Below are 24,691 nucleotides of genomic sequence, written 5' to 3'. Positions count from 1 at the left end.
TTCAAACAAATTCTCTTGCTTTGCACACATTTTAATGATCCTATACATGGCTGGAACACATGTACTGTTGTACTGGGATGGTGCATGGCGAGCCGAAAAAAGCAAGATTGATGATTAAGCTTTTCTTAAAGATTATGGGACCACTGACAAGGTGAGAATCAACTCGAGCACTGAAAACCCTGCAGCTTTGTGACTCAGTGTGTCATGGCTGGCTTGGGCAGAAAAATACCTGGGACCATGAAGTGGACGACTCAGGAGCATTTACATCAGTTTCCTTTATACCTCCTTCTTGTTTTCTGTAAGTACTCTGGGAAATACAGTAGTTGCTCAAGTAGTACCCAAAAAGTAAATGTGTAGAGTGTTCTAAATAATAAGAACAATAACAAGAATGTGATTTATAATGACCTTTAATAATAATTATTATAATAACAGTAATAAAAAGTGTCATTCTCAGCTTCAATGCTGAAAAACCCGCTTCTGAAAACCCTGGTCACATCTGCCAAGAGAGAAAGAAGAGGTGGCCCTTCTCCTCATCTCACCCCTCAGACAAACTGCTACCTGCCATGTATTTGGCACATTTACTGTGTTTATGTGACTTGTCCCCATTTATAAAATTGGGTAGTCTATGCTGGAAGTGGCGTTGCTCATTCCCTGCTTGATGGCTGGGACAGACACAGGGTTCGGGGGATATATCTGCAATCCAGGAGGGGTTGTAAGAGGGTCAGAATGCTTTGGTTAGCTCTAGGTGGCTGTGTTCATGGTACTCACCTGAACAGCTCAAACAGAGCCTGATTTTGAGGTGAGAAGTGTCTGGCGTCCTCAGAAAAATCTGAAAGCATCTCAGAATCTGCAACCTGAACCCGCTGGAAAGAGTTCCCTCGGCAGACCTCAGTGATAGGGAAATCATGTGCTTCCTCTTGGAGAGGTGAGGCAGGAAAACCCCATGGTGCTGCCTGTGAGGACTTGTCTGAGGTGCAATAAAGAGATCAACTTTCTCCTTCTGTGGGAAGAACTAGATTATCAAAAACCATTCATGCTACTCAGAAGTCACTATCAGTGATCACCATTCCTGTCCTTGAAAGAAAAACAATTTATGCTTTGGGAAGTTGAATTCAAACCTCTCTTCACCACCACCACTGCATGACTCCAGTCTGAACTAGTAAAGGGTTGGTGATGCAAAACTGGACTGGAATTTGACGGTGGTAAATCAGGCCCTCATAGGAATAGACTTAATTTGAGTGTTTTGGACCAGGCGATGCAGCTGCTGTGCGACTCTACAAACAATGCATGCTGGCTGAGCCTGCCATGGGGTAATTTATGAATAATTTGTGTTGGCACAGTTATCAGGATGTTGATTGCATGAATATATTTTTTAAATCTAATTCTGAGAATGTCTGGGAAAAGTCAGGAAAATAATGGTTCAGGACAGGCACCCTTAGCAAGCACTGGGTGGATGGGGCCAGGACAGAAAATCGCCCGCCCAAACCCTCTGCATCCCACAGCCATCTTCCATTTCTTGTTTCTCTTCCATCTTGCTTTGTTTTTTTCTTATTTACTCTTCACTGTGTCCTATTGTGGGCACTTATTTTCACTTTCAAACTCCTGCCATTGTTTCACAAACTTTTTCTGCCTCCTTTAGTTTGTTCCAGGCTGGATTTGCCGGTGCCTGGCCCAGCAGTATGGTGTTGCTTGCAAGGGGATTTCCTTCAGTGACTTCTCTGTCCTATGCCCCTCTGCCCAAACTGATCTTTTATGTCGCTTTTCCAGCAACATTAAATGGTTTTGTTATTTGGTTGGGTCTCAATCACTGTTTTACGAGTGCCCTTTGCAGCCTGAGCATCATAGCTTGTTCCTGCAAGTTCCACACACATTTTTTCTGGGGATATGGATGTTCCAGAATTGTTTGGCAGCATGGGGCTGGCAGGATGCAGTGGCAGGCAGGGACTGTGGCTGGGTGCTTGGAGGAGCGGGGCAGTGCCACATCCAGCTCGTGTATACCCAACACTGGAGGAGGTGGGAACTGCGCCCTTCAAAGGCATCTGGAACACCATTTGAAGACTGTTTACTTATACACTTATGCTTGTTTATAGAGCTTATCTTTTTTCCTGATGTGTGCCCTGGGCAGACACAAAAGGGGTGTACCAGTACCTCACGTGTGCTCAGGACCTGCTTTGGGTTTGGCACAAGGATGGTGCTGAGACACGGCTGGGGCTGGATGAGCTTGTGGCATAAGAGTAATAGCTTTAAAACAGTGCAGCACCTGTGATGCTCCAGGAGCATTCCACTACCAAAGTGCTTCTGGTGGAGAAGCTTATATTCCCTTTCTTAAAAGGGATAAAAAATGACTTACTTGCTGCTGCAGGTTTGGGTTGGGTTTTGTCTCTCTTTTGTTTTTGTTTTCCGTTTGGTTTTGTTTTTCACATGCAACTCTGCATCTCAGAGGCAGATCCTGACAAACCAACCGGCATTTTCTTGCCCTGAACTTCCCAGCAGCGTGTGGAGCTGCCGACGGTGTTTCCTGCCAGCAGAAGATGGCAGGTGCTGCCAGGGCTGCCCTGGGCACTGGCACTCCTCATGCCCGGCCTGCCCGCAGGGTTAGCATGGGGAAATGGGAGTGGCACAGCTGCCATCAAAGGCAGTGCCTTCCTGCCCTGTGTTTGTTGCCTGGGTTCCCCGACAGCACCAGGCAGGGACCTGGTGGCTGTGCCAGCCTGTGTGCCCAAGCTGGGGCACAACCTGCCATCTCCCAGCAGCATGGACCACCTCTGGTGCCTGTATATAATGTCATATACCTATAGCCATTAAATATGTAGCCCGTGTACACAATACCTTCTACTTTATTCTCTATATAATAACTAATATGTTCTGTATATATATTTATGAAGGTATAGGTATACCATATATATCTATCTATACTGACATAAGGTGTGCATATAAGTGACACACATATACGTGTATGTGTATATATAGGTATGCATCTATATAGCATATGTCTAGTACATTAGTAGTGTACCTCGTACACATACATAGTGTGTTTACAGACACACCTATATAGCACATGCATACCCAGCGTGCCTGCGCAGCACCTGATGCACACGTGTGTGTACGCGCCAGATGTATACGGGCATGGGTATGGCACACACGCAGTAGCAGCGCACCCGTGCCCCCACCTCCGAACCTCCGCGAGCGAGCCCCGTGCGTACGGCACCATAAGGACGACCACGGCCGGATCCCGCTCTCAACGGGAGGGGAAGACCTCGGCACGGGTGAGGGGGCGGTGTCGGCGGCCGGGCCCGCCCCCCGCTTGGGGGCGGTGCTTCGCCGCCGGGCGCCGCGGCGCGGCTCCCGCCTCCCGCCTCCCGCCGCAATGTCCCTCCGTGGGCAGGAGCCCGGCAGGTGAGCGGGGACGGGGGGAGCGGGGGTTCTGGCTGCCTCCCATCACGGCTCTCCCCAGCGTCCCCCAGGGACAGCCCGGCATCCCCCGCCCCTATTATCCCCCTACCTGCATCCTCCCCCACCATCCTCCTGGTCCCCCCCCCATCCGCAGCCCTTCCCGAAGCTCCACCTGCACCCCCAGCCTCTCTCGAAGCCCCACCTGCACCCCCAGCCTCTCCCGAAGCCCCACATGCACCCCCAGCCTCTCTCGAAGCCCCACCTGCACCCCCAGCCTTTCCCGATGTCCCCCAGCATTCTCCCTGTATCCCCCCAGCATCCCTCCGGCACCATCCCCATCCCCCAGCATCCTCCTGTGTTCTCCAGCCCCCCCCCTTCCACCTCCCCCAGCATCCTCGTGTTTCCTGTAGCCCCAGGGCCCCCTCTTTCACCTCCCCCAGCATCCTCCTGTTTCCTTCAGTCCCCAGCCTTCCCTTCCACCCCTTCACTCGTCCCCCCCAGCATCACACCCCCTCCCCATTGCTACCCGTCCCCCCCATTTCCCCCACCATGCCGCACCCCAGCGAAGGGTGCCTGCCCCGCGCTGGCACAGAGCCAGAGGGTCCTTCCCCCACTCCACCCCCCAGAAAACATCCTTAGCGGATTTGGGCCACAGGACCCACCCTTGCACCTGCAGCGGGGTTCCCCGAGCACCCCCGCTGCTAGGCCAGGTACCGGTCCCGCTCGGCATCCTCTCCTCCGCCAAACAAAAGCACTACGCGAGCCAGCGCCGTTAGCGCTCCGCCCCTAGCTCCCGCTCCTCCCCGGGCTCCGCTGCCCGTGGCTATTGCCGCAACAGGCGGCAGCTGGAGCCGTGTAGAAATGAACCTATTTATCTCTAGCCCCTTAAAGCTGTGACCGCTGTTTTGCTTCAGTGGGGATGGGAAATAACATTGTGACCCTGCAGCTCTTGCAGAGCAGGGGTTGGGGGGCAATGCCTTTCCTCCCTGTGGTAACTCATTGAGGGCAATTTCATACACTGAATAGGGCTGTTTGATTTTTTTTTCTTCATGCTTTTCTCCTCTGGAGTGTGTTTTTTAGCTTAGGAGGAGCGAAATGCAGCTGTGAGGGGGTGTGAAGCCTGCTGCAGGCAAACGTTATTTAGCAAGCCAGCACCTGGTGGAAGGGTTGCACAAACGGCAACTGCTCAGGCGCAGTTCTTGGGTATTTGCAGGATTTTTCTAAATCTTGTAGGTACTATGTGATTATTTATTTGTTTATTTATTTAAAGATACAGTTTGGAAGCACAACCCCTGTTATGTAATTTCCCATTTATGCCAGCGATGAAAACCTTACCCAGCTTCTCTTGCATATCTAACTGGCCACAGCACTGCTTTCCCTGCCCTTGACCAGCAAACTCCTACAGCTCTGAGCTGTGTGGGAGCATTCCCATGCAGCCGCCTCTTTTGCTGTGCTTTGTCCAAGGACTTCCCTTGCTTGTATCGCTTTGCCTGGTGCCTCCACCATACATTACAGGGTTTATTGTCCTGCCTCTTCCATTTACCACTATTAATTTTTTATGTTTTAATTTTGTGGTTGAGCTGTCCCAGTCCATGTGTCTCAATCCAGTGGCAGTGGACAAGGCTCTGACCCCTGCAGTGATGCCCACTCACCCCAGCGGCACCCGACTGCTGCTTTGCCATCATCAGTATCCCTCAGCATTGCCAGGGTGGAAGGGAGATCCCTCTCCTGCCTTCAAAAAGGCAGGGGACAGATGCTCTGGTGTACGGCTGCTGCCCCAGCTGCCCACTGGCAGGGCAGAGGGGCTGAGACGTTTGCTTGTGCCACTGAAACGAAGGAGAGCTGGATGTCACCTGCTGCTTATAGTAACTGTGTCTTCCTAAGCAGCAGCTTTTATGATGGTTATTCAGTGGGGCTGCAGGAAGAACATTGTGCACCTTTGTGGAGCTCCACGGAAAGGTTTCTAGGCCTGATCTTTGACCACAAATGATATAACCAGCACACTTCCCCTTTTCAGGGGCGAATGGAGACTGAAGGTCAGCCTGAATTTGCCACAGGCCACAGATGTTTGATGGGGTCTGTTGGAGTCATCTGTCACATCTGGGCCACAGTGTTTAGCCACATCTGGGCCACAGTGTTTAGCCACATCTGGGCCACAGAGTTTAGGAGAGCTTTGTGCCTTGATGAAGAAGATTGTTTGGATTGCCACCAAAACTGACCAAAGTCCAGGCACTTTGCAGAGGGGGCCAGGGCCAAGGGCTTGTGCCAGTGGGAAACCTGTGCAGCAGAGTCAGTTGCCCCTGGTAGGGTAAGATCAAGAGCCAGGGCCATGGGTAAAGAGCATGATAATAGAGAATTTTTAATCACCAACCCCTCACCTTAAGTTACCTTAGAACCTCCCAGGTCAAAGCCAGGGAGCAATGCTGGCAGGTAAATGCCCACTTGTGTGGAAGTGCAGGACAGACCTGACAGATCTGCTCATGTGTTTCCCATTTTGTCTTCCAGCGGGGCCGAGTCTGTCTCTTCAGATGAAAAAGGTACAGTAACTTTGTGAAACACAGCACTTGAAATGGGGATTGTTATGAGAAATGCCTGTCCTTCAGAATGGAAATGACAGTAACTGCTGGCTTTGAAAATTGCTTTAAAAATGCTCTAAAAACCATGGTGTAATGCGTTAAGTTAATGGGAAAGACCTCTGATTTTTTTATACCAATTTTTAAAATTCACATTCCTGCTGTATATTCCCTTCCTCTGATCTGCATAATGCAAAAATGCCAAGAGGAGTTAGATCTTTTTCAAGCCTATAGCTCCCAGTGACTTTTCTTTTGCAGAGGAGGTGGCTGGTGGTGCAGATGGAGAGAGCTCCACTGAGGAGCACCCAGCAGGTGAGCACACAAGTGGCTGAGGGCTTTCCCTGCATGTGGGGTGGCATGGCCAGCCTTGCTCCACCATTTCCCTACAACATGATAAAAACACAGCGTATACACTATTGCAGCTCCTCAAGCCACTTCCTTTGCAATACTGGTTTCTCTTCAGCTTTGTAAGAATAATTTATTAAAGCCATCTGTGGTGCATCCACATGAGTCATGTCACTGATGGGACACACCAGCTCCCAGCAGTGCCTCTCCCTCCTCACATGCATGCTACAGAAAACCATAATTTAACTGGGATGTGCCACAAGTGGAGGTCCAAAATAGTCCCATGTTGTATAAAACATTAACATTAAGCATCTTGAGCACCACATGTACCCCTTAGAAGGGAGTGGGTGACCCCTAAGTCCCCTCTCATGCTGGGATTTGATGCTCTGGTGCTCCTCCACCTCAGTATTTTTTCTGTTCTGTTACCTTATCTAACTTTCTGACCAGCCTTTTGTATTTAAACTTTTAGATGTATCCTTTTAGTTACCTGTGGCATTGCTTTATTTCATTCTGCCTGTGACTAATGGGGTGTAATTTTGTTAAGGAGAGGACAGTTCAGAGCACAGCTCTAGCAGTACCTCGGAAGAGGAATCAGGTGAGCATTGCATTGTGATTTATGTATTATCTCTCTTTTGAAGATATACGCTTGGTTTAAACCAGCTGTTTTTATGGGAATAGCCTCAAGGTTACTGTATAACACTTAATTCAGTGATTGCATGCTGAAAAGCAGAATGATATTTTTGTGAGGAAATGCTTTTCTAACCATTCAGTTTTGAGCAAAGCAATAATAGAAAAGCAGCAGCTAATGTTGCTTTAGCCTCAGAGACACAATACACGCAGATGTTTTTACAACACAGTAGTTGTCCAAACACCAAGAGGCTATAAATCTGCTTAAAATTTGTCAGTAAAAGTGGCAAAACAGGATGGACAGGAAAACAATTAAAGGAAGTGTTTGCTGTTGATGAAAAGCCTGCGGGTTTTTGCTTATATGGGTTACACCACTGGCAGTTTATTCTGGTTTCATACAAGATTGGTAGTCTTCAGTGAAATAATTACAAAGCTTTTTCTCATCAGATGCGGAGGAGTCAGATGGAAGAAAGTCGGGTGAGTGTGCTTTTATTCTGTTCTTTTTATCTGTCTTACAAGGCCAGCACAGATAAGTGATGCATGAGGGTAATGGTACGTGATGGCAGGAAAGTGACTTAGAGCTGGCCCGGCTGTCACCTCCATGTCTTTTGTTACAACAACTTGCTAGAGAGCATACCCAGGAAGGAGGGGCACAGGGTGCATGCGTGCTCCACGCTTGCTGGCTCTGTTTGCAGATGGAGGGCTGTGGGTGCAGGGCAATGCTGGAAGGAGCTGAGCTTCCACTCGTCCCAAGTGGCCCCACGTCACTGCAACCCCTCTGCAGCTCAGGGCCTGAAATAGCATGGCTGCAGGAAGGGAGCCAAAACACTGGGTGGTGTTTGCCTGATGTTTTCCAGGCTGTTCGCTGCAGCAGTACATTTTCTGCCTCTCCCACATCTGCCTGCTCCGGAGGGTGTTGATGTCCCAGGATGACTTTGTGGCAGCCTGACTGGAGTCCTGGCTTTGCAGGGGAGTGTTGGTGGGACAGGGAGCAGAGGCAAGCAGCATGCCAGCAGCCAGCCCTGCCTCACGCCTTGTCACAACAGCTCTGCCACTCGGCTCCTGCAAAATCCACCCTTCGGGCTAAAAGCTTCCACTCGATGTGTCTGTGCTTGCTTTCGATTTTGTTGGGGGTTAATAAGGAGAATTCAAGCACTTTGGAGACAAATACACTGCAAATAGCGTGATTACCTGCCCACTAAGAGTGCTGCTGCCAACTTCCGTGCCAGGTGGTTGAACTTTGCACTTGGCACAATGAGACCTATCCTGGGGGTGAGTCTTTTTTAACCCTTGTGAAAATTCTCCGTAATTTGGGCGAGTGATGAGCTTTTGACAGAAATTATATCCTGGTGTTCATCTTCATCCCTGTGCCAAGCCTGCACATGCAGGTGTGCAAGTGTGCGTTCAAGAACGTAATCCTGGGAATATTCTCCTTAGGTTTTTATGAGTGTAAGCTAATTAAATTGGTGGGTTGTCCTTGCTGAACATGGGAGCAAAACCTGCTGGAGGCTGAGGTAATTGCTGCAAACTTCTTTTCTTGTAGATGAAGAACATGAGAAGGAATCACTACCTTGCTGCAGTGACTCAGGTAGCAATGGCTGTCTTGAGGGCTGGCTTTTGTTTGTTTGTTTGTGGTTTTTTGTTCTCTCCCCCTCCCCCCCCAAAGTGTATAATTACTTTGCTTTTAATGATAATGATCTTCCTCTTTTCTCACTAGAGGTGAACTGCCTGCCACCCTGTGAGCACTGCAGAAATGAAAATGTATGTTTATAAACCCCCCCCATGCACACACTTTGCATGGGATAATTTGCAAACTGTAATTCTGCTCTTCCGTCACCTTTTTAGTTATATATTTTTTCTTTTTAATCTATTTATAGGGGCAGAAGGAGCAAGTGACCCCTAGGAGACTTGCTGGAGGACAATATATGTATGGATTTCTTTAATATAATGGGTGTACCTGTACATAGCTCATCAAGATACTTCTGTCTTCACTTTAAGTGGGAAAACAGTTTATTTGCTGCAAAATGCAATTGGAGATATGCTGGAAGATGCCCTCAAATTCTTAAAAAAACCAACGTAGAGCAGCTGCCTGTGCTCCCTCCAAATCCTGGTCCAAGAAAGCTCCTGGGACGGTTTCCTGCCTGCCTTGTCTTGCAGTAGTAATTAAAATCAGGCACATTTTTATGCGCTTATTTTAGTCTGGATCACATGAGGGGTCTTGCCCTGCTTCACAAGAATAGTAGCCTTCTCCCTTTGCACTGACCCTGCATTTTGTTTTGGATCCCAGCCTTGTGCTCCTCTCTGGCTTGGAAGTCGTCATCAGTGTGTGACCTTGATGTTGACACTGTGTGTGGCTGGTGTTGTCCGTTTATGATGTTGATGTTGTCAGTGTATGATGTTGGCTCTGACATTGGTGGGAACTGGGCTGAGCATTTGTGTAGAAGCAGCTGCCTCATTTGCAGGAAATGTTATACAGAATGTTCATTACAGCTATTTTGCATGCACTGGGTGCTCCTGGGTAGTTTTTAACAGTTCAGTGACAGTTTAAATGTGGAGACAAGAGGAAGAAAAAGTAGTGGCCTCTGTGCTATTCAGATAAAGTGCTCTGTGCTTGGTGGGAAGGGAGTTTCTCGGTTATCCCTTGCAAACCATATTTCTGTGGTGTTTACTAGGCAGTGGAAACCAAACTAACCGGGTTGCTCTTCCCCATGGCAGAATGCATCTGGACACAGAGGGGACTTACCAGTGCAGCCTCACAGGCTTGATTTTTGAGGTAACGAAGGCCGTCAAAATCACATACTCCCTCTTATCCTGGAGCAAATATGCCAACCTTGTGGAAAAGCCATGGATTGTGGGCGGCCCCCTCTTTGACGTGCGCTGTGACTTTGCTCCTGCTCTTACCTCCATCCAGTTTCCTCACTCCCTCTGCCTTGGTGGTGAGTGCTGGCCACTGGCCCAGTGGGTGCGGAAGGCTACCAGCCCTCCCGGTGCAGGAGGTGCTTAGGAATCCATGTGTCCCTGCAGATCATGGCGCTGGCATGGCCTTCAAGGTTTTGCATATCAAAGGCGAGGGTGCAGCTATCGAGCCCTCAGCTGACTACTCAGCCTCGCATGTGAAGTGGCTGGTAAGCTCGCTCTCACCGGTGGGACCTCTCATTCAGAGCCAGGAGCCGGTGCAGTACCACGGCGCTGTCATCCTCTACAAAGTTGTTGACGAGCATCCCTCCTTATCCTTTCGTGTCTACGTGGCTACAAACAATGACTCCTTTATAAAGGTATGGCTTGCGTAGAGTGGTGTGATACAGAAATACTGTCAGGGCTGGTTATAGGGGTGATACATGGAGGATGGTGTATGGCAAAGAGATGTTCTTCTCTTTCCACAGTGTTTGCATGCAAAGCTGTATCTATCTCTATAATGAGATTTCCATACCAAAAGGATCTGCCAAGTTAGGAAATGATGTTTAAGTAATTATACTGGCCAACACATTCATTCATGAGCTGCTATAAAAAGAAACCTGTTTGCCACCAGAATCCACAGAGCTCAGGATTTGTACCTGAAAGAGCTTCTTGTCCTCCCACCCTTTCCCCCTTACAATACACAGTCAACCACTAGAAGAGGACAGCAACAAATAACCTTCCTTTTATTTGGATTGTGATCTCTTTTGTCTAATTTCACCTACAGAGCACAATAGCTGAAGAGGTTTATGCGATGCTTTGTAAGCATGGTGTTTAGTGCACAGTTTGCTGTAAAGTTTGTCCTGTGGAGCAGGTCACAGCTATTCTATAAAGCTGGGGCCACAGAAAAGCCCAAGGAACCACATTAACACAGGCCTTAAATGTTAATTCCTTTACTGAAGTAACCTTTAAATCATCTTTTTAAATTTCAGGATATCGCAAGAGCTGTAAAACATTCAAATAAGAAATTCATTAAAATTGACAAGCCCCCTGTGTGCCAAAAATTACTGCAGAAGGGAAAGAGGTATAGATTAGTTTGTGAGCCAGAAGCTGAAGTAACTCCAGAGGTAAGTCCTTTACATAGCCCTCATTTCAAGCATTGCAGCTTCATTAGAAACATGGCACAAAATCGCTTTTCCTGTGTTCCTGCACTAGCATTAAGGGCGTATTTCACATTCATTTGCTATCACTGTAGAAAGCATTTGCTCCTTAGGGCTGCAAAATTTTGGGAAGAAATCCTGATGCTAAGTTCAAAAATCTGGGGAGATTGGAGTTGGGCTCAGACCTGTGACAACAGCCAAATATTTCCTCTTTGTGTTTTGGATAAATATTTATTTTTAACATATTTACATTATATAGGAAATTGAATTTGTTGATGGATCTCTCTTGAAACTAAAAAGTTACATTGAAGTCTATTTGGAGAAACCTGATGACTTCACCTTGTCTTTGGTTGAGCTGGAGTCTGATGAGACCGTATGGAAAGCAAAACTCAGAGAGAGTGAGTCTTTGGTCTTCCTGTGGCTAGTTTGTTCCTGCTGAAAAGGTGCAGGAGTTGGGGTATGATTCAGCCTGTAGCTGTGTCTAAATTCCTGCTGTAAAAATCATGAGGTTTGGAGCTTAAAATAATAAAATACCGAAGTGCTATGGGAGGTTATGTAGGGGATGTTGTAGGAATCTGCAGAATCCCTCATGAGCAAGTGAAGGCTGCAGGAGGTTCCTCCGCTTTGGTTTTACTTATGGAGAATAATGTACAATTATGACTGCAGTTTCTATTGCATATTATGGATGGCATCCTACAGCATGTTGGATAGGAGGGAAAAGATCATCTCATTATACAAAATCTTAGCTCAACAGTCAGAATCCACCCAATAGCTTGGTTTTGTGCCTGAGAATTGTTTAATGTAGAGCACAGCAATGGGAATTCCTGCCTCAGCTTTTGTTTCCTCTGAAAACTGTTTCCCAGGTGACTGGATACATTACGACCAGAACAAAAACGAGCAGAAAAGAAGCACAGTCAGTAAGTCAATTTCAAGATCAGTAGGGGTTACCTGCTCTTTGTGTACCTCACTTGCTCAAGTGATGTCAAAGAAGTTACATCCCCTCTTGCTTGCTTCTCAGGTGTCAAAAAACGGAAACCATCCCTCAGCATTTTTAATGAAGTTGCACCATGTAGCAAAAGGCAGAGGACTGGCAATAAAGCAGGTAGAGTGTTTCTGTGTCATTTATATTAATGTTTTTGTTTGGTTGGTTGGTTAGTTGGTTGGTTTTTTTGTATCACTAGAATTGAACCTGAGCTCACTTTTTAAAAGACTTCCACAAATCTGAGCATGAAATATAGGAGAGGAAAGTGCTCCTTTTGTAGGTGCAGAATTCATGCCTACATTTGTATGCTTTGCTACACTGTCCTTCATTCAGGAAGTAAATGGGGAGAAGCAGCTAGGAAGTTTGCTTTGTAAGGGTCAGCTAAAATGTACTTGTCTTGTAAGACTGGAAAGTAGTGCCTGTTTTTTTAAGGGGTTTCCACTACATGGCTCAGATTTTGCATTTGGAGTACCTCCTGGGCTGTAACAGGCTGTGTTTTTCTGAGAAGAAATCAGCTCCTGTTTACTGTTGATAGGTAACGTCCTGGTGGTCAGGAATGCTGGGTGTCTGGGAGCTCCCACCCAGAAGTTACTAATTTACTAGTAGTTACTTGGAAAAAATACAAAAGAAATCATGTTAGTTCAATAAGTAAATGAAAAAAAATGATCACAAGTAGCCATGTACATGTTTGTTTATGGGTACGTGCAGCCAGCAGAGGGAGAGCTTCCACCCCTCAAACCCTCCGTTTTATGTGTAAGTGGTGACACGGAGAAGGAAGGCGGCTCAGTCTGTGTAACAGCGCAGCCTGAGGTTTCGGAGCCATTGAAATTAAAATAAAACAAACATCCCCTTTCTGGAGCAGCTGTAGGGTTCGAGAGCAGCAGACACCTGAACTTGCCGTGAGACAGCAAGCACTTAGCGTAACCTTACCGTTGTGTGTTTTAAAATCTCTGGGTGCTTGGTAACCTAATGTACCAAGGGAAGTTCTTATGCTGAATGAATAGAAAAAAACCCAGCCCTTTTGAGCAGCCAGCCTGCAAGCAGAGGCTGTCATTAATTAGAGATGTGTGCACGTCTATGGGGGTATGATATAATAGGCATCGCAGAAACATGGGGGGATGGCTCCTATGACTGGAGTGTTGGAATGGAAGGTTACAGACTCTTAGAAAAGACAGGCCTGGCAGGCGGGAAGGGGGAGTTGCCCTTTATGTTAGGGATAGGCTGGAGAGTATGGAACTCTGTCTGGGGACAGGTGAGCAGATAACAGAGAGTTTGTGGGTCAGGGTTAAAGGGAAAACAGCGATGGGAGACATTACTGTGGGGATCTGTTACAGACCGCCTGATCAAGGAGAACCTGTGGATGAAGCACTCTATAGACAGATAGGAAAAGCCGCATGCTCACAGGCCCTTGCTCTCATGGGTGACTTCAACCACCCTGACATCTGTTGGAATGACGGTATGGCCTGGCACAAGTAATGCAGGAGGCTCCTTGATTGTGTGGAAGACAACTTCCTTCTGCAAGTAATAGAGGAACCGACAAGGAGAGGTGCCATGCTTGACCTTGTGCTCACCAACAGGGAAGGGCTCGTTGGGAACGTAGTGCTCCAGGGCAGCCTTGGATGGAGATGGTCAAATTTGAGATCCTCAGGACAGTGAGGAGAGCGTGCAGCAAGCTCACTGCCCTGGACTTCAAGAGAGCAGACTTCGGCCTCTTCAGGAACCTGCTTAGTAAGGTTCCATGGGATATAGCCCTAGAGGGCAGGGGGGCCAAGACTGTTGGTTGATATTCAAGGATCACCTGCTACAGGCTCAGGAGTGTTGCATCCCAACCAGAAGGAAGTGCAGCAGGAGGGCCAGGAGACCTCCTTGGGTGGATAAGGAGCTGCTGAGAAAAAATCAAATGAAAAAAGAGTCTTATAGAAAGTGGAAGCAAGGACAGGCAGCCTGGGAAGAGTACAGGGATGTTGTCCGGGAAGCTAGGGACTAGGTTAGGAAAGCAAAGGCCCAGTTAGAATTAAACTTGGCTAGGGATGTTAAGGGATTCTACAGGTACGTAGCAAATAAAAAATAGACTGGGGACAACATAGGCCCCCTCAGGAAGCTCTCGGGTGAACTAGCTACACAGGATTTGGAGAAGGCTGAGGTCCTGAATGACTTCTTTACCTCGATCTTCACTGGCAAAGGCTCTGACCGCACCACCCAAGTCTTGGAAGGCAGATGCAGGGACTGTGAGAATGAAGACCTTGGGCCCACTGTGCGAGAGGATCTGGTTCGAGACCATCTTAAAAATCTGAACGTGCACAAGTCCATGGGTCCTGATGAAATCCATCCGCAGGTCCTGAAGGAGCTGGCGAATGAAGTTGCTAAGCCACTGGCCATCATATTTGAAAAATCATGGCAGTCAGGTGAAGTTCCCGACGACTGGAAAAAGGGAAATATAACCCCCATTTTCAAGAAGGGGAAAATGGATGACCCAGGGAATTACAGACCAGTCAGTCTCACCTGTGCGCCTGGCAAAATCTTGGAGCAGATTCTCCTGGAAGGCATGCTAAGGCACATGAAAAACAACAAGGTGCTTGGTGACAGCCAGCATGGCTTCACTAAGGGGAAATCCTGCCTGACCAATCCGGTGGCCTTTTATGATGGGGCTATGGAACTGATGGACAGCGGTAGAGCAGTTGATGTCACCTACATGGACTTGTGCAAAGCGTTCGACACTGTCCCACACGACATCCTTGTCTCTAAATTCGAAAGACATCAATTTGATGGATGGACCACTTGGTGGATAAAGAACTGGCTGGATGGCCGCACACAAAGAGTTGTGGTCAATGGCTCAGTGTCCAGCTGGAGACCTGTAACGAGTGGTGTCCCTCAGGGATTGGTGTTGGGATCAGTCTTGTTCAACATCTTTGTTGGTGACATGGACAGTGGGATTGAGTGCGCCCTCAGCAAGTTTGCCGATGACACCAAGCTGTGTGGTTCAGTTGATACGCTGGAGGGAAGGAATGCCATCCAGAGGGACCTTGACACGCTTGTGAGGTGGGCTGATGCCAACCTCATGAAGTTTAACCATGCCAAGTGCAAGGTCCTGCACCTGGGTCGGAGCAATCCCAGGCACAGCTACAGGCTGGGCAGAGAAGAGATTCAGAGCAGCCCTGCGGAGAAGGACTTGGGGGTGCTGGTCAATGAGAAAACGAACATGAGCCAGCAGTGTACACTTGCAGCCCAGAAAGCCAACCGTATCCTGGGCTGCATCAAAAGGAGTGTGACCAGCAGGTCGAAGGAGGTGATCCTGCCCCTCTGCTCTGCTCTTGTGAGACCTCACTTGGAGTATTGTGTGCAGTTCTGGTGTCCTCAACATAAAAAGGACATGGAACTGTTGGAACAAGTCCAGAGGAAGTTCACGAGAATGATCAGGGGACTGGAGCACCTCCCATATGAAGACAGACTGAGAAAGTTGGGACTGTTCGGCCTGGAGAAGAGAAGGCTGTGTGGATATCTCATAGCAGCCTTCTAGTATCTGAAAGGGGCCTATAGGGATGCTGGGGATGGACTCTTCATTAGGGACTGTAGTGATAGGACAAGGGGTAATGGGTTAAAACTTAAACAGGGGAAGTTTAGATTGGATATAAGGAATAAATTCTTTCCTGTTAGGGTGATGAGGCACTGGAATAGGTTGCCCAGGAAAGCTGCGAATGCTCCATCCCTGGCAGCGTTCAAGGCCAGGTTGGACGAGGCCTTGGGTGATATGGTTTAGAGCGAGGTGTCCCTGCCCATGGCAGGGGGGTTGGAACTTGATGATCTTAAGGTCCTTTCCAATCCTAACTATTCTATGATTCTATTCTATTCTATGATTCTATCTTCATGAGCTAGGTTTCCTAGTCCTTCAGGCTCTTTTCTCCAGCGCTGGGGTCTGATCTTGCCAGCTGATCTGAATAAGATTACCTTCATTGTATGTCCCCTGGCCATGCACAGAACTACAGTGTAATTTATTCACAAGTTTAATAAGAAGCTAAATGTTAAATCTGATTTTTGTTCTATGTCTTTTCAGGTGGAATTGAAACAAGAAACTTAACTGACCAACAGCTGATGGTGATTGCAAAATTGTTTGGTAGGCAGTGGAGAGAAATTGCCATTGAGTGTCTTCAGATGGAAATGAAAGACATTGAGCAGATTCAGGCAACAGAAGAAGAAGTTAATATGCAAAAATTTCTGCTGTTAAGTAAGTGGAGAGACAGAGAACAAGGCAATGGAACTGCTGAAGCTTTGTACAAAAGTCTCCATGAAAAAGCGTCCTATGAGATACTGCAAGCACTACAAGGTATTGCCTTCCCATTACATTTATTTAATTACATGAGCTTGTTTCAGATGTATTTTTAGAATTCTCATCATAGAGTTTACCAAATGCCTTGTACACGTTTTACTATGTAGGTAAAAATTACCTCCCTTCTCATATTAGCAATTACTTTCTTCCTTCTGACATTTTTATGCTTTCCTTCAGAAACTGGTGTAAAGTAAATACTATTTTTGCACTGATTGAGTTGAGAGTACTCTCAGCATGACCTGGCCATCGTGGTCAGTGTTACATACCTAGTCCAATTCTCAGTCTTCTCTGGAAGTCCTAAGAAGAGATGTTTGAGTCTTTGCTTGTATATATTTTAGGAACAAAAATTAACACTTTCCCCCGAGGGATGACTTAGTGGTTTGGTCCTGCAGATGCGTGTGTGTATATGTATTTCCTCACTGTCCATGGGTGCTCCCACTCATTTCTGTGGGACTTCTTGCATTTGCTTCACCTTCTGCAAACCAAAGTTGTTCATCGAGCTGAGAACTCAGCCAGCCAAGGGGAACCTCACTTAAAATCTAAATATATTTTTATTTTCTGGAATAGACTAATTCTGCCTAAAATCAGCCTGGCTGCAAAGGGTGGAGAGCTGCTTGTGCTCCCTCGCTCATCTTGCCCTCGCTAACCTGTCTGTGCAATAGCCTTGCGCTGTCTCATAGGGTTTTGATGCATTTATTATTCAACTGAACATTGCAGTAACTTCTGGAGATCAGATAATCCATGTGTGTTTGTCCATTGCCTTTCTTCAGGTTTCTCGGCTCAGTGCTGATCTGGTGAAGCTGCAGCTAGGAGTAGAACAATGGGAGCTTCCCCAGCCAACCATTATACTTCTCCGGCTCCTTCCCCCGCATCTTGCTTGGATTTGGGAAGGAAGATGAGGCATCACTACTGAGTGGAAAACTTACGCAGAATATTTGCAAGGAATGTGAATGAATTTTTGCATGAATGTAAGCACACTTAAGACTTGCATGAGCAATTACTCATGTAGTGGATCCCAGCATTGCAGCTGGTAGTGCTGGGCTTCACATACAGGGAAACCCAACACTGCCACCCTGCTTTGTCTCATTGAAGCTAGTCCTAAAAGACATGAACACTGGAAGAAACCAGCTTACCTTACTCAGGTATATGGTTATTATCTGGAAACATTTTTATTTAAATCAGGGAAAGACAGGGAGAAAAGTTATACAGAAACTTTTGTCCCCTTAAAAAATATTGAACTGCCAAAATCATGTGGTACATTGTATTTCTTACAGATGCCCAAGATCAGGGAAGAATAATCCTAAACTTGCAGATAAATTCCTTTGCATAATCACTGTATATATACATAATTACTGTATATACTCGTGTACATTCAGTCCTTGTTAAGCTGTGGTTCTGTTTTCTAAAAACCCGAAGTGTGGTTTCAGGGGAGCACCACTATTAACTCTAGGCAGCTTTGAATTTTCTCTGGAAATTTCCTCTTCACTCTTTCTGTATAGTCTGTCTCAATTTTTATGAGATAATTTTTTATGTTGTATAATTTTTTTAGTATTATAAACTTTTTATACTTTTTTTTTTTTTTACTTGGTTAATTTTAACTTGAATAGAATTAGGTGCTTAAACTAAAATAGAAGCTAAAATGTCCCTGAAGGCTGTTACTCTGTTGGCAATGCGCGTACTGCGGAATTGGAAAATGTTTGGAATGAATGTTATTTGCAGAAGAGAGCAGCAACCTGATGCAGTGTAATGTCTTGTTTCTAAGACATGGATTCTTTTGATCATCTTCCTTTGCGTATGTTTATGAAAGAAAAGACATACTTTTACAAAGTAAGGATTAAAAAGGAGACATTTACACTATTTACATATGATTTTTTATTTATATATATATATATATATTTTAATTTTAGCTGTTGGATGGAATGTTGCAAGGCTGTTGTATGTTGCGGGCCATCTTTCCAACCCTTGATGCTCCACTGGTACATACATCCAACAGGGTGGCTGCAGGAAAGGGCTGTGTTGATGCCCAGGACCTAGCAGGCTCTTCTGCCAGTGGAGTATTTAGGGGGGAAAAAAACCCTGGGTGGGGCAGGGAGGTTGATGTGAGTCTCTCCATCCCTGGGTAAAACTGCCTTTAGCTCTCTCTGGGACAAGTGGGTGGAAATTGCCACTGGGGACCTTTAAGATACCCACTAAAAAATGGAGCTCTAATAGGACCCTCTGGTCAAAAGCAAAAATCGGTAAATCTAAGCTGGAAATAAGGTGGTTATTTATAATAATGAGGGTAACTGGCTAGCATAGCAGCTGGTCAGAAGAGATGAGGTCTTCAACATTCAGGATCTTTAAATCAAAATCTAAAGGCTTTAAAAAAAATAAATAAATTGTATTTCTGTGGCCTTTAGTTTGGCTTTGTATGCTTCTTGCATGCAGAGGAATTGAAATATTACAATTGCATCACAGCACCAAAGCATGAGGTTGTTCTTACCTTACAACTTGGTCTACACTGTGGGTGTTCCATGGGAGTAGGGACCACAGCCCTAGTTCAAGCAGTGGAGTTTATAAGATTACATTTTAAGGGCTAGTGTGGTGTGCAGGTAACACCAATGCTTGGGGCAGAGGCAAGAGGATGAGGATAGCAACTGTCACCTCAGCATTTGGAAGATCTGAGGGTCCCACCAGCCCCTCAGCATCCAAATGGGACTACTTAAGGGTTCCCAAAGAGCTGGGAGAGCAGAGCTTGGAAAAAGAGCTGAAGACCAAGGTGCCGGTGACAATGGGCAGTGAAGGCAGTATAGGAGTCGACTGGGATGTAGCCAAAGTCAGTATGCAGCTGAGGACAGACCCACCAAATAGGGGGTAGATGTTGTTGTCCAGGCTAGCTTACATGTTGCAGGCAAGAACTGGGAAAACAATCATCCCAACATCCCTTCTGGCCTTCAAAGCTATGCATAAATCCTTGGCTCCCTGAAACAATTTCACTACTGATTTCAGTGGGGCTAGGATTTCACCCCAGAATCTATGAACTGCCTGGAAAACCACAGTAAATGAGGATTAAATCAAGTGGGTTGCTTTGAGTGCACAGTCTGAGAAGAAATCCACAAAACCCATGTCTGATGTAAGTAAGAAGATAGAAACAGGATTTTAAAATACGGTATCAGTGCTGAAAGATGCTGCGGGGGGTACCTTTACGTGCCAACAATATTCAAAGTATTTTAAAAGTATTTGTGTTATATCTCAAGGAAAAAGAAAACACTACAATTTTTATGCAAACTTTTATTAGGCAATAAATAAAGAATATCATAAATAAATTGATTATTATAAATATGTTTCAATTTCTGAAAATTGCAGCTGAATAAATAAGAGAAATTCTAGTTGAGTGTTTGGTGATTTGAGAACATTTTGGTACTACAGTGTAGCTTATATTCTAGAAATCCAGAAATTTAACATGATAGCTTAAAAGGCACTGACAACACCTCATTAAAACATGATTTATAAGAAACAGAAATATTATGCGCTAGATTCCTTAAAAGTCCCCATCCGCCTCTCAGGGTATTGAGCCTACAATTTCTTCTCCAAAGCATCCTTAGGTCAAATTTCTACCCAGAGTGCTGGAGGGCTGGGCACTTACAGCGCGCTCTCCAGAGAGGTCAGGTAGTTCATCATCCTGTCAATGGTGACCGTGCGGATTTGGAAGGCGTGAAGGATGCTGCACAGCCTCATCCGCCCTTTGAAGGAAGTGAGCCCTGTGCCTGCTAATGGCTGCGGTGCACTCCCACTACCGGTCTTCAGGGCCTGCAAAGAGGTCAGGGTGTTACAAGCTATGGCCAGAAAGTGGCTAAACCAAAAACCTCTTTAGTTTTTTTCACCCAAAGTGATACATTACAGGATTTAGGAATAAGAATGTATTCCCCCAAATGAAAAATGTGAAATATTTGATGTAATTAATAGACCTTGGATAAGTTTTGAAATATTTAATGAAATAATTAATAGACCTAGGACAAAATTTGAAATATTTAATGATATAATTAATAGACTTAGGAGGCACAGTTGTACTTTCCTTGAGACAAAATTGTCCATTTGTGCACAAATGCTATTTCTGTCCAGGAACAAAGATGCTTTTTAAATAATATGCGTATGGCTGGCTTTGTCTAGCAACCCTTTAGACTGGGTTCATTTGCCCATGGCCAGAATCTCCAGGCTATTGGGAGATGCTGTGTCGATACAAACACAATTAACTTTTTGTTTTAATTAGCTTTTGTGAAACAAACAAACTTTTAACTTTTATCCCCTCTAACCACTAATAATATTTATCAAAGTTCAGCACATGCGATGTCGTATTTGGTATACCAGATGTATTATATTTCAGTATTTGGAAGAGAAACAGAGCTGTGTTCCTTTTACTCTATCTTTCTCTCTATTTTTGAGTTCTCTGTGGAAGTAGCAGAAAATCCTGTACTGTGTCTCATTGTGAGAGCAGAGCAGTGTAAACAAAGGAGCCATAGAGAGGACCATAGCAGCAAAGGAAAAGCATGAATTGTGACACACAACACATAAGAATCAAGTCCCTTCTAGGAAAAACAGCAACAGGCATTTTTTTTAACTACTGGATGAAAGAAAAGTCACTTTTTGACTGACTTCAGAATAGGGCAAACTGGATTAAAACCCCTGGTTTAAGACAGTAATAATAGAAAGGAAGGAGAGAGAAAGACTTACTTTCATCATTTCATCAATAGTTGCCAGCACCTCCTGATCGTTGAAGTTCTTCAGTGCTGCCCTGTAGGCATTCAGATCCTTATGGATGCCCTGCAGGCATTTATTCTGCAATAATCAGAATTATTACGAAATGTGTGAATCCATTGTTAAATGCTTTAAACATACAACAAGTCAACAAAGGGGTTCTTTTGGGAAACTTGCAATTTACCATATCAAAAGTAGATCTTTCCAGCACTGGACAGTTTCCAGTCTGCAAATTAAAGAAACGAGACATGGTGATTTTGTGGAAGTGTGAATTATATAGCTGTTCCATGAAAATATGATGCTGGAACTTGATATATTTTTTTACCGCTGGATCCTTAGATGTGCAGGCTGTTATTGTGTTCATTTGATTCTTAGTGATATCCTCAAGATCAACTTCTTCAAGGGTACATTCAAATCCCAGGGTGCCAAGCTCCTGTGTTAAAAAGGGAATAAAAAAGGGTCATTGATTCAGCTTCACCGTCCTGTATATATACATATATATATGTAAATACACACAATTTTGCATGATGCATCACAGCTGTCCTGCTGAATCCTAGGAATGAGACTGTGTGAGGACTGTGGTTAAATACAAAAGACAGCAGAGAGACTGAGACTGAAATGCATGTGACAGTACTTTCAATAACTCATCACCACTTCCCCTCACTGCCCCATCCCTGCCTGCATACCACTGCTGCTCCATCACACCCTGGCTTGGTACCCTCACCAACCCATCATCGCCTGCCTGGGTACCATCACTGCCTCATCACTGGCCACTTGGGTACCACCACCACCCCATCACCACCTGCCTCAACACCACCACTGCCCCGACACCGCCTTCCCGTCCTCTGGCCCGCCCGCCCGGCCCCTCGCAGACCTTCACCCGATGGAGAGAGGCGTTGGCTGCCGCCAGCAGCTCCTGGGAGCGGATCAGCTCATCGGCGAGGCGGTGCCGGGGGGCCGGCGGCGTCGGCAGCGCCCAAGCGGGGTCTGGCAGGGCCAGCGCCAGGCAGAGGGCGGGCAGCAGCGCCCAGAGCCCTGGCCGCTGCCTGCAGCTCCGCACCGCGGCGCTACGCGGCGCTGCCGGCCCGCTGCTGCCCGCGCTGCCGTGCTGCTCCATACTGATGCTGGAGGAGTGCTGCCGGGGCCGGCGGGACAGCGCCCGCTCTTATACGGGTGGCAAGCGCAGGAGTTCCCCATCTCATGCTTCCCTTCCCGTTGCAGCAGTGGGTCGGTAAGCGGGCTGGGGGCAGCCAGCACTCATCCCGAGAGCGGCGGGGCAGCCGTCCGCCGGGAATCCCGGCACCGCGGGGAGGGGTGATGTGCACAGCGTCCCGGGGCAGGGGGACCAGGATGCTTGGTCCCGGGGTGGCTGCCAGCCCCTCAGCCTGGCCGAGAGGGTGGCACTTGTAGAGGGTGGAAGCACTTTCTTCAGGACTAGTCCCTTTGCACGCAGGCTGCAGTGAGCCGGCAAATAAGAATTAACTTAAACCACGTGTATGACACACACATAAGCTTTTTCATTTGCGTTCTTTACTCTTAAAGGCTATAACAATGAGATGTCAGTAATGAATATTCGTGAAAACCTGCATGGAAACTTGCTTTTTGATGATATACTTGGTATAATCACCAACTATGTCAGTATTACTTCACTTGCACATGGCCATTCTTAGCCTGGGTGAAAGGCAGCATAAGACTACTATCTGTTGAGTCTGCCGCGAAGTAGATGGGAATTTTGCTATTGACTTTGAAAGGAGCAGGATGAATCAAGAGTTTTATATTGCATTTTCAGATTATTTTCATTAACATCTTTTTTTTTTCCCCATAAGAAGGTTGTGGTGTGTCTAGAGAGTGACTGCTAGAATACCAGCACTGCATAATTTTCCAGTTTCACTGTGTGTTTTCCACTTCTACACTAGGCATTGGGCTGAGGGCTGTGGTTTTAATTTGTGTAGGAGACTTACGTTTTTTTCTGACACAGAAGTGGAAGAGACATTTGGGATATGCTTGTTTGCGTGTTCAGCTTTCCAGGTTTCTTGCCCAATGCTCAGTCATAGCTCTGCCTCAACAGCAGGGCATGGAGGTTTCTCTTCAGATGGGGTGCTGATGCACAATCTGAACAACAGCCTCTTGTTCATGGCATTCCTGTACTGCACTTAGGCATGTATTGGGATATTAGTTAGAGTTCTTCATCAGAAAGGAGGAGCATTTAGCCCCAGTACCTTCAGAAGTCTCTGAATGCTGAAAGTTGGCTGGGATATCAAGAACATCTTCCCAGAGAACTTCATCTCCAGTGCCCCCCCAGCAGCACCCAGCCACGGGGGACTGAAAAACACAGGCTACACAAGTAGAACAGCTATGCAAGTAGAACACTACTGATTCCCTTGGATGCAAAACCTTGAGCTATATTTTGCTTTCTTCATGTAATACCTATCTCTAACGATACATGGGATCACAGATAATTTGCAAGCCACGTTCTGTTGTTGCACAGGTGTTTCCAAAGCAGAAATGCTTTCTTGGCAAGTGCTCCCTCACAGTTAGAAAACGTATTACTGAAACATGGAGTGGGTTTAATTTGCTGATAAAGTGGAATATATCCTAATACTTGTGAGTGATTATTTTCCTGGTAGAAGAAAAAATAATTGAATGTTGATACATTTGCTGGTTTACAAGTAGGAAGGTTTTTCTCAATTATCTATAAAGAACCATGCCCAAATGACATCACTGTCAGCAGTCATTTATTTTTCTGATAGCATCTGAAACTGAAGTCCTTGCCATGCTGGGCTGCTGAAGATCCTTGTGCATGTGTTGCAGGATCAGAGGCAATAAATCCAGAGATCCACTGAAGCCCCAGCATCACACACTGCAGGCCCAAATCTCCCCAGAACAGCAATCACACAGGTATTGTGGTGAGGGTCCCAGGGCAGATGCTAAACATGATGTTAATGTAGTGGTTGTGCTAGTTTGGATGGGTGGCGAGTTGAGCTTGGCCAGCTTTTGCTTCTTTTGCCTGATCTGTAGCATGTCTGTATTCTATGCCCGTTTCAGCTATGGACTGAATGCAAGTGTGATCCTGTTTAAGGCAATTACTTTGTTGAGATTTGTCTCAAAGTATTGTATAAGATATTAACTGCTGGATGCTAGCAATGAGGTAATAAGAGTCTTAAGGCCATTTTTTTTTGGTGGGGGGGGAAGATGTTATATCTGGTTTTCATTCATAGTCTCATCTATGCGTCTGCCTCCATCTCAGACTCCTGTATTATATACATAAAGGAACTTTTTACAAGGGCATATAGTGACAGGATAAGGGGGGATGACTTCAAAATAAAAGAGAGTAGATTTGGATTAGGTATTAGGAAGAAGTTCTTTACTGTGAGGGTGGTGAGGGCCTGGCACAGGTTGCCCAGAGAAGCTGTGGCTGCCCCATCCCTGGCAGTGTTCAAGGCCAGGCTTGGCAACCTGGCCTAGTGGAGGGTGTCCGTGCCCATGTCAGGGGTTGGATCCAGATGATCTTTAAGGTCCCTTCCAACCCAAACCGTTCTGTGATTCTCTGATTCTATATTTGACCAGCCTTGAGTCTGAATGAGGCATCTCTATAATCACTGCATGTGGTCTGCTCTTTGCCTGTCTGCTTGACTTGGGGCAAGTGTGGTCTTGTGGC

General features: G+C 46.2%; 2 protein-coding genes across 2 annotated transcripts; one reads left to right on the top strand and one right to left on the bottom strand.

Moving 5' to 3' along the window:
• Nucleotides 1–3,352: 3,352 nt before the first annotated feature.
• LOC133222175 (caspase recruitment domain-containing protein 8-like) lies at nucleotides 3,353–18,156 on the top strand. Its single transcript, XM_061371647.1, has 16 exons — nucleotides 3,353–3,396; nucleotides 5,899–5,930; nucleotides 6,225–6,278; nucleotides 6,856–6,906; nucleotides 7,386–7,415; nucleotides 8,482–8,547; nucleotides 8,656–8,699; nucleotides 8,816–8,865; nucleotides 9,654–9,874; nucleotides 9,963–10,213; nucleotides 10,826–10,960; nucleotides 11,253–11,391; nucleotides 11,857–11,910; nucleotides 12,012–12,095; nucleotides 16,027–16,296; nucleotides 17,070–18,156. Exons 1-16 carry the CDS (start codon nucleotides 3,368–3,370, stop codon nucleotides 17,087–17,089), a joined length of 1,530 nt encoding a protein of 509 aa, XP_061227631.1. The 5' UTR covers nucleotides 3,353–3,367; the 3' UTR covers nucleotides 17,090–18,156.
• Nucleotides 18,157–19,573: 1,417 nt separating this feature from the next.
• On the bottom strand, nucleotides 19,574–22,174 carry IL12A (interleukin 12A). Its single transcript, XM_061371404.1, has 5 exons — nucleotides 21,908–22,174; nucleotides 21,359–21,466; nucleotides 21,218–21,259; nucleotides 21,010–21,114; nucleotides 19,574–20,088 (listed from the first exon to the last, which is right to left on the bottom strand). Exons 1-5 carry the CDS (start codon nucleotides 22,148–22,150, stop codon nucleotides 19,921–19,923), a joined length of 666 nt encoding a protein of 221 aa, XP_061227388.1. The 5' UTR covers nucleotides 22,151–22,174; the 3' UTR covers nucleotides 19,574–19,920.
• Nucleotides 22,175–24,691: the final 2,517 nt, after the last annotated feature.

This window comes from Neopsephotus bourkii, unplaced genomic scaffold (genome assembly GCF_033783945.1).
Source record: "Neopsephotus bourkii isolate Nb327-2 ecotype Australia unplaced genomic scaffold, CSIRO-AGI_Nbou_v1 NB_1574, whole genome shotgun sequence".
Lineage (NCBI taxonomy): Eukaryota > Metazoa > Chordata > Aves > Psittaciformes > Psittacidae > Neopsephotus > Neopsephotus bourkii.
Note: the sequence above shows the minus strand (reverse complement) of the source record. Positions and strands in the feature narration are given on the sequence as shown.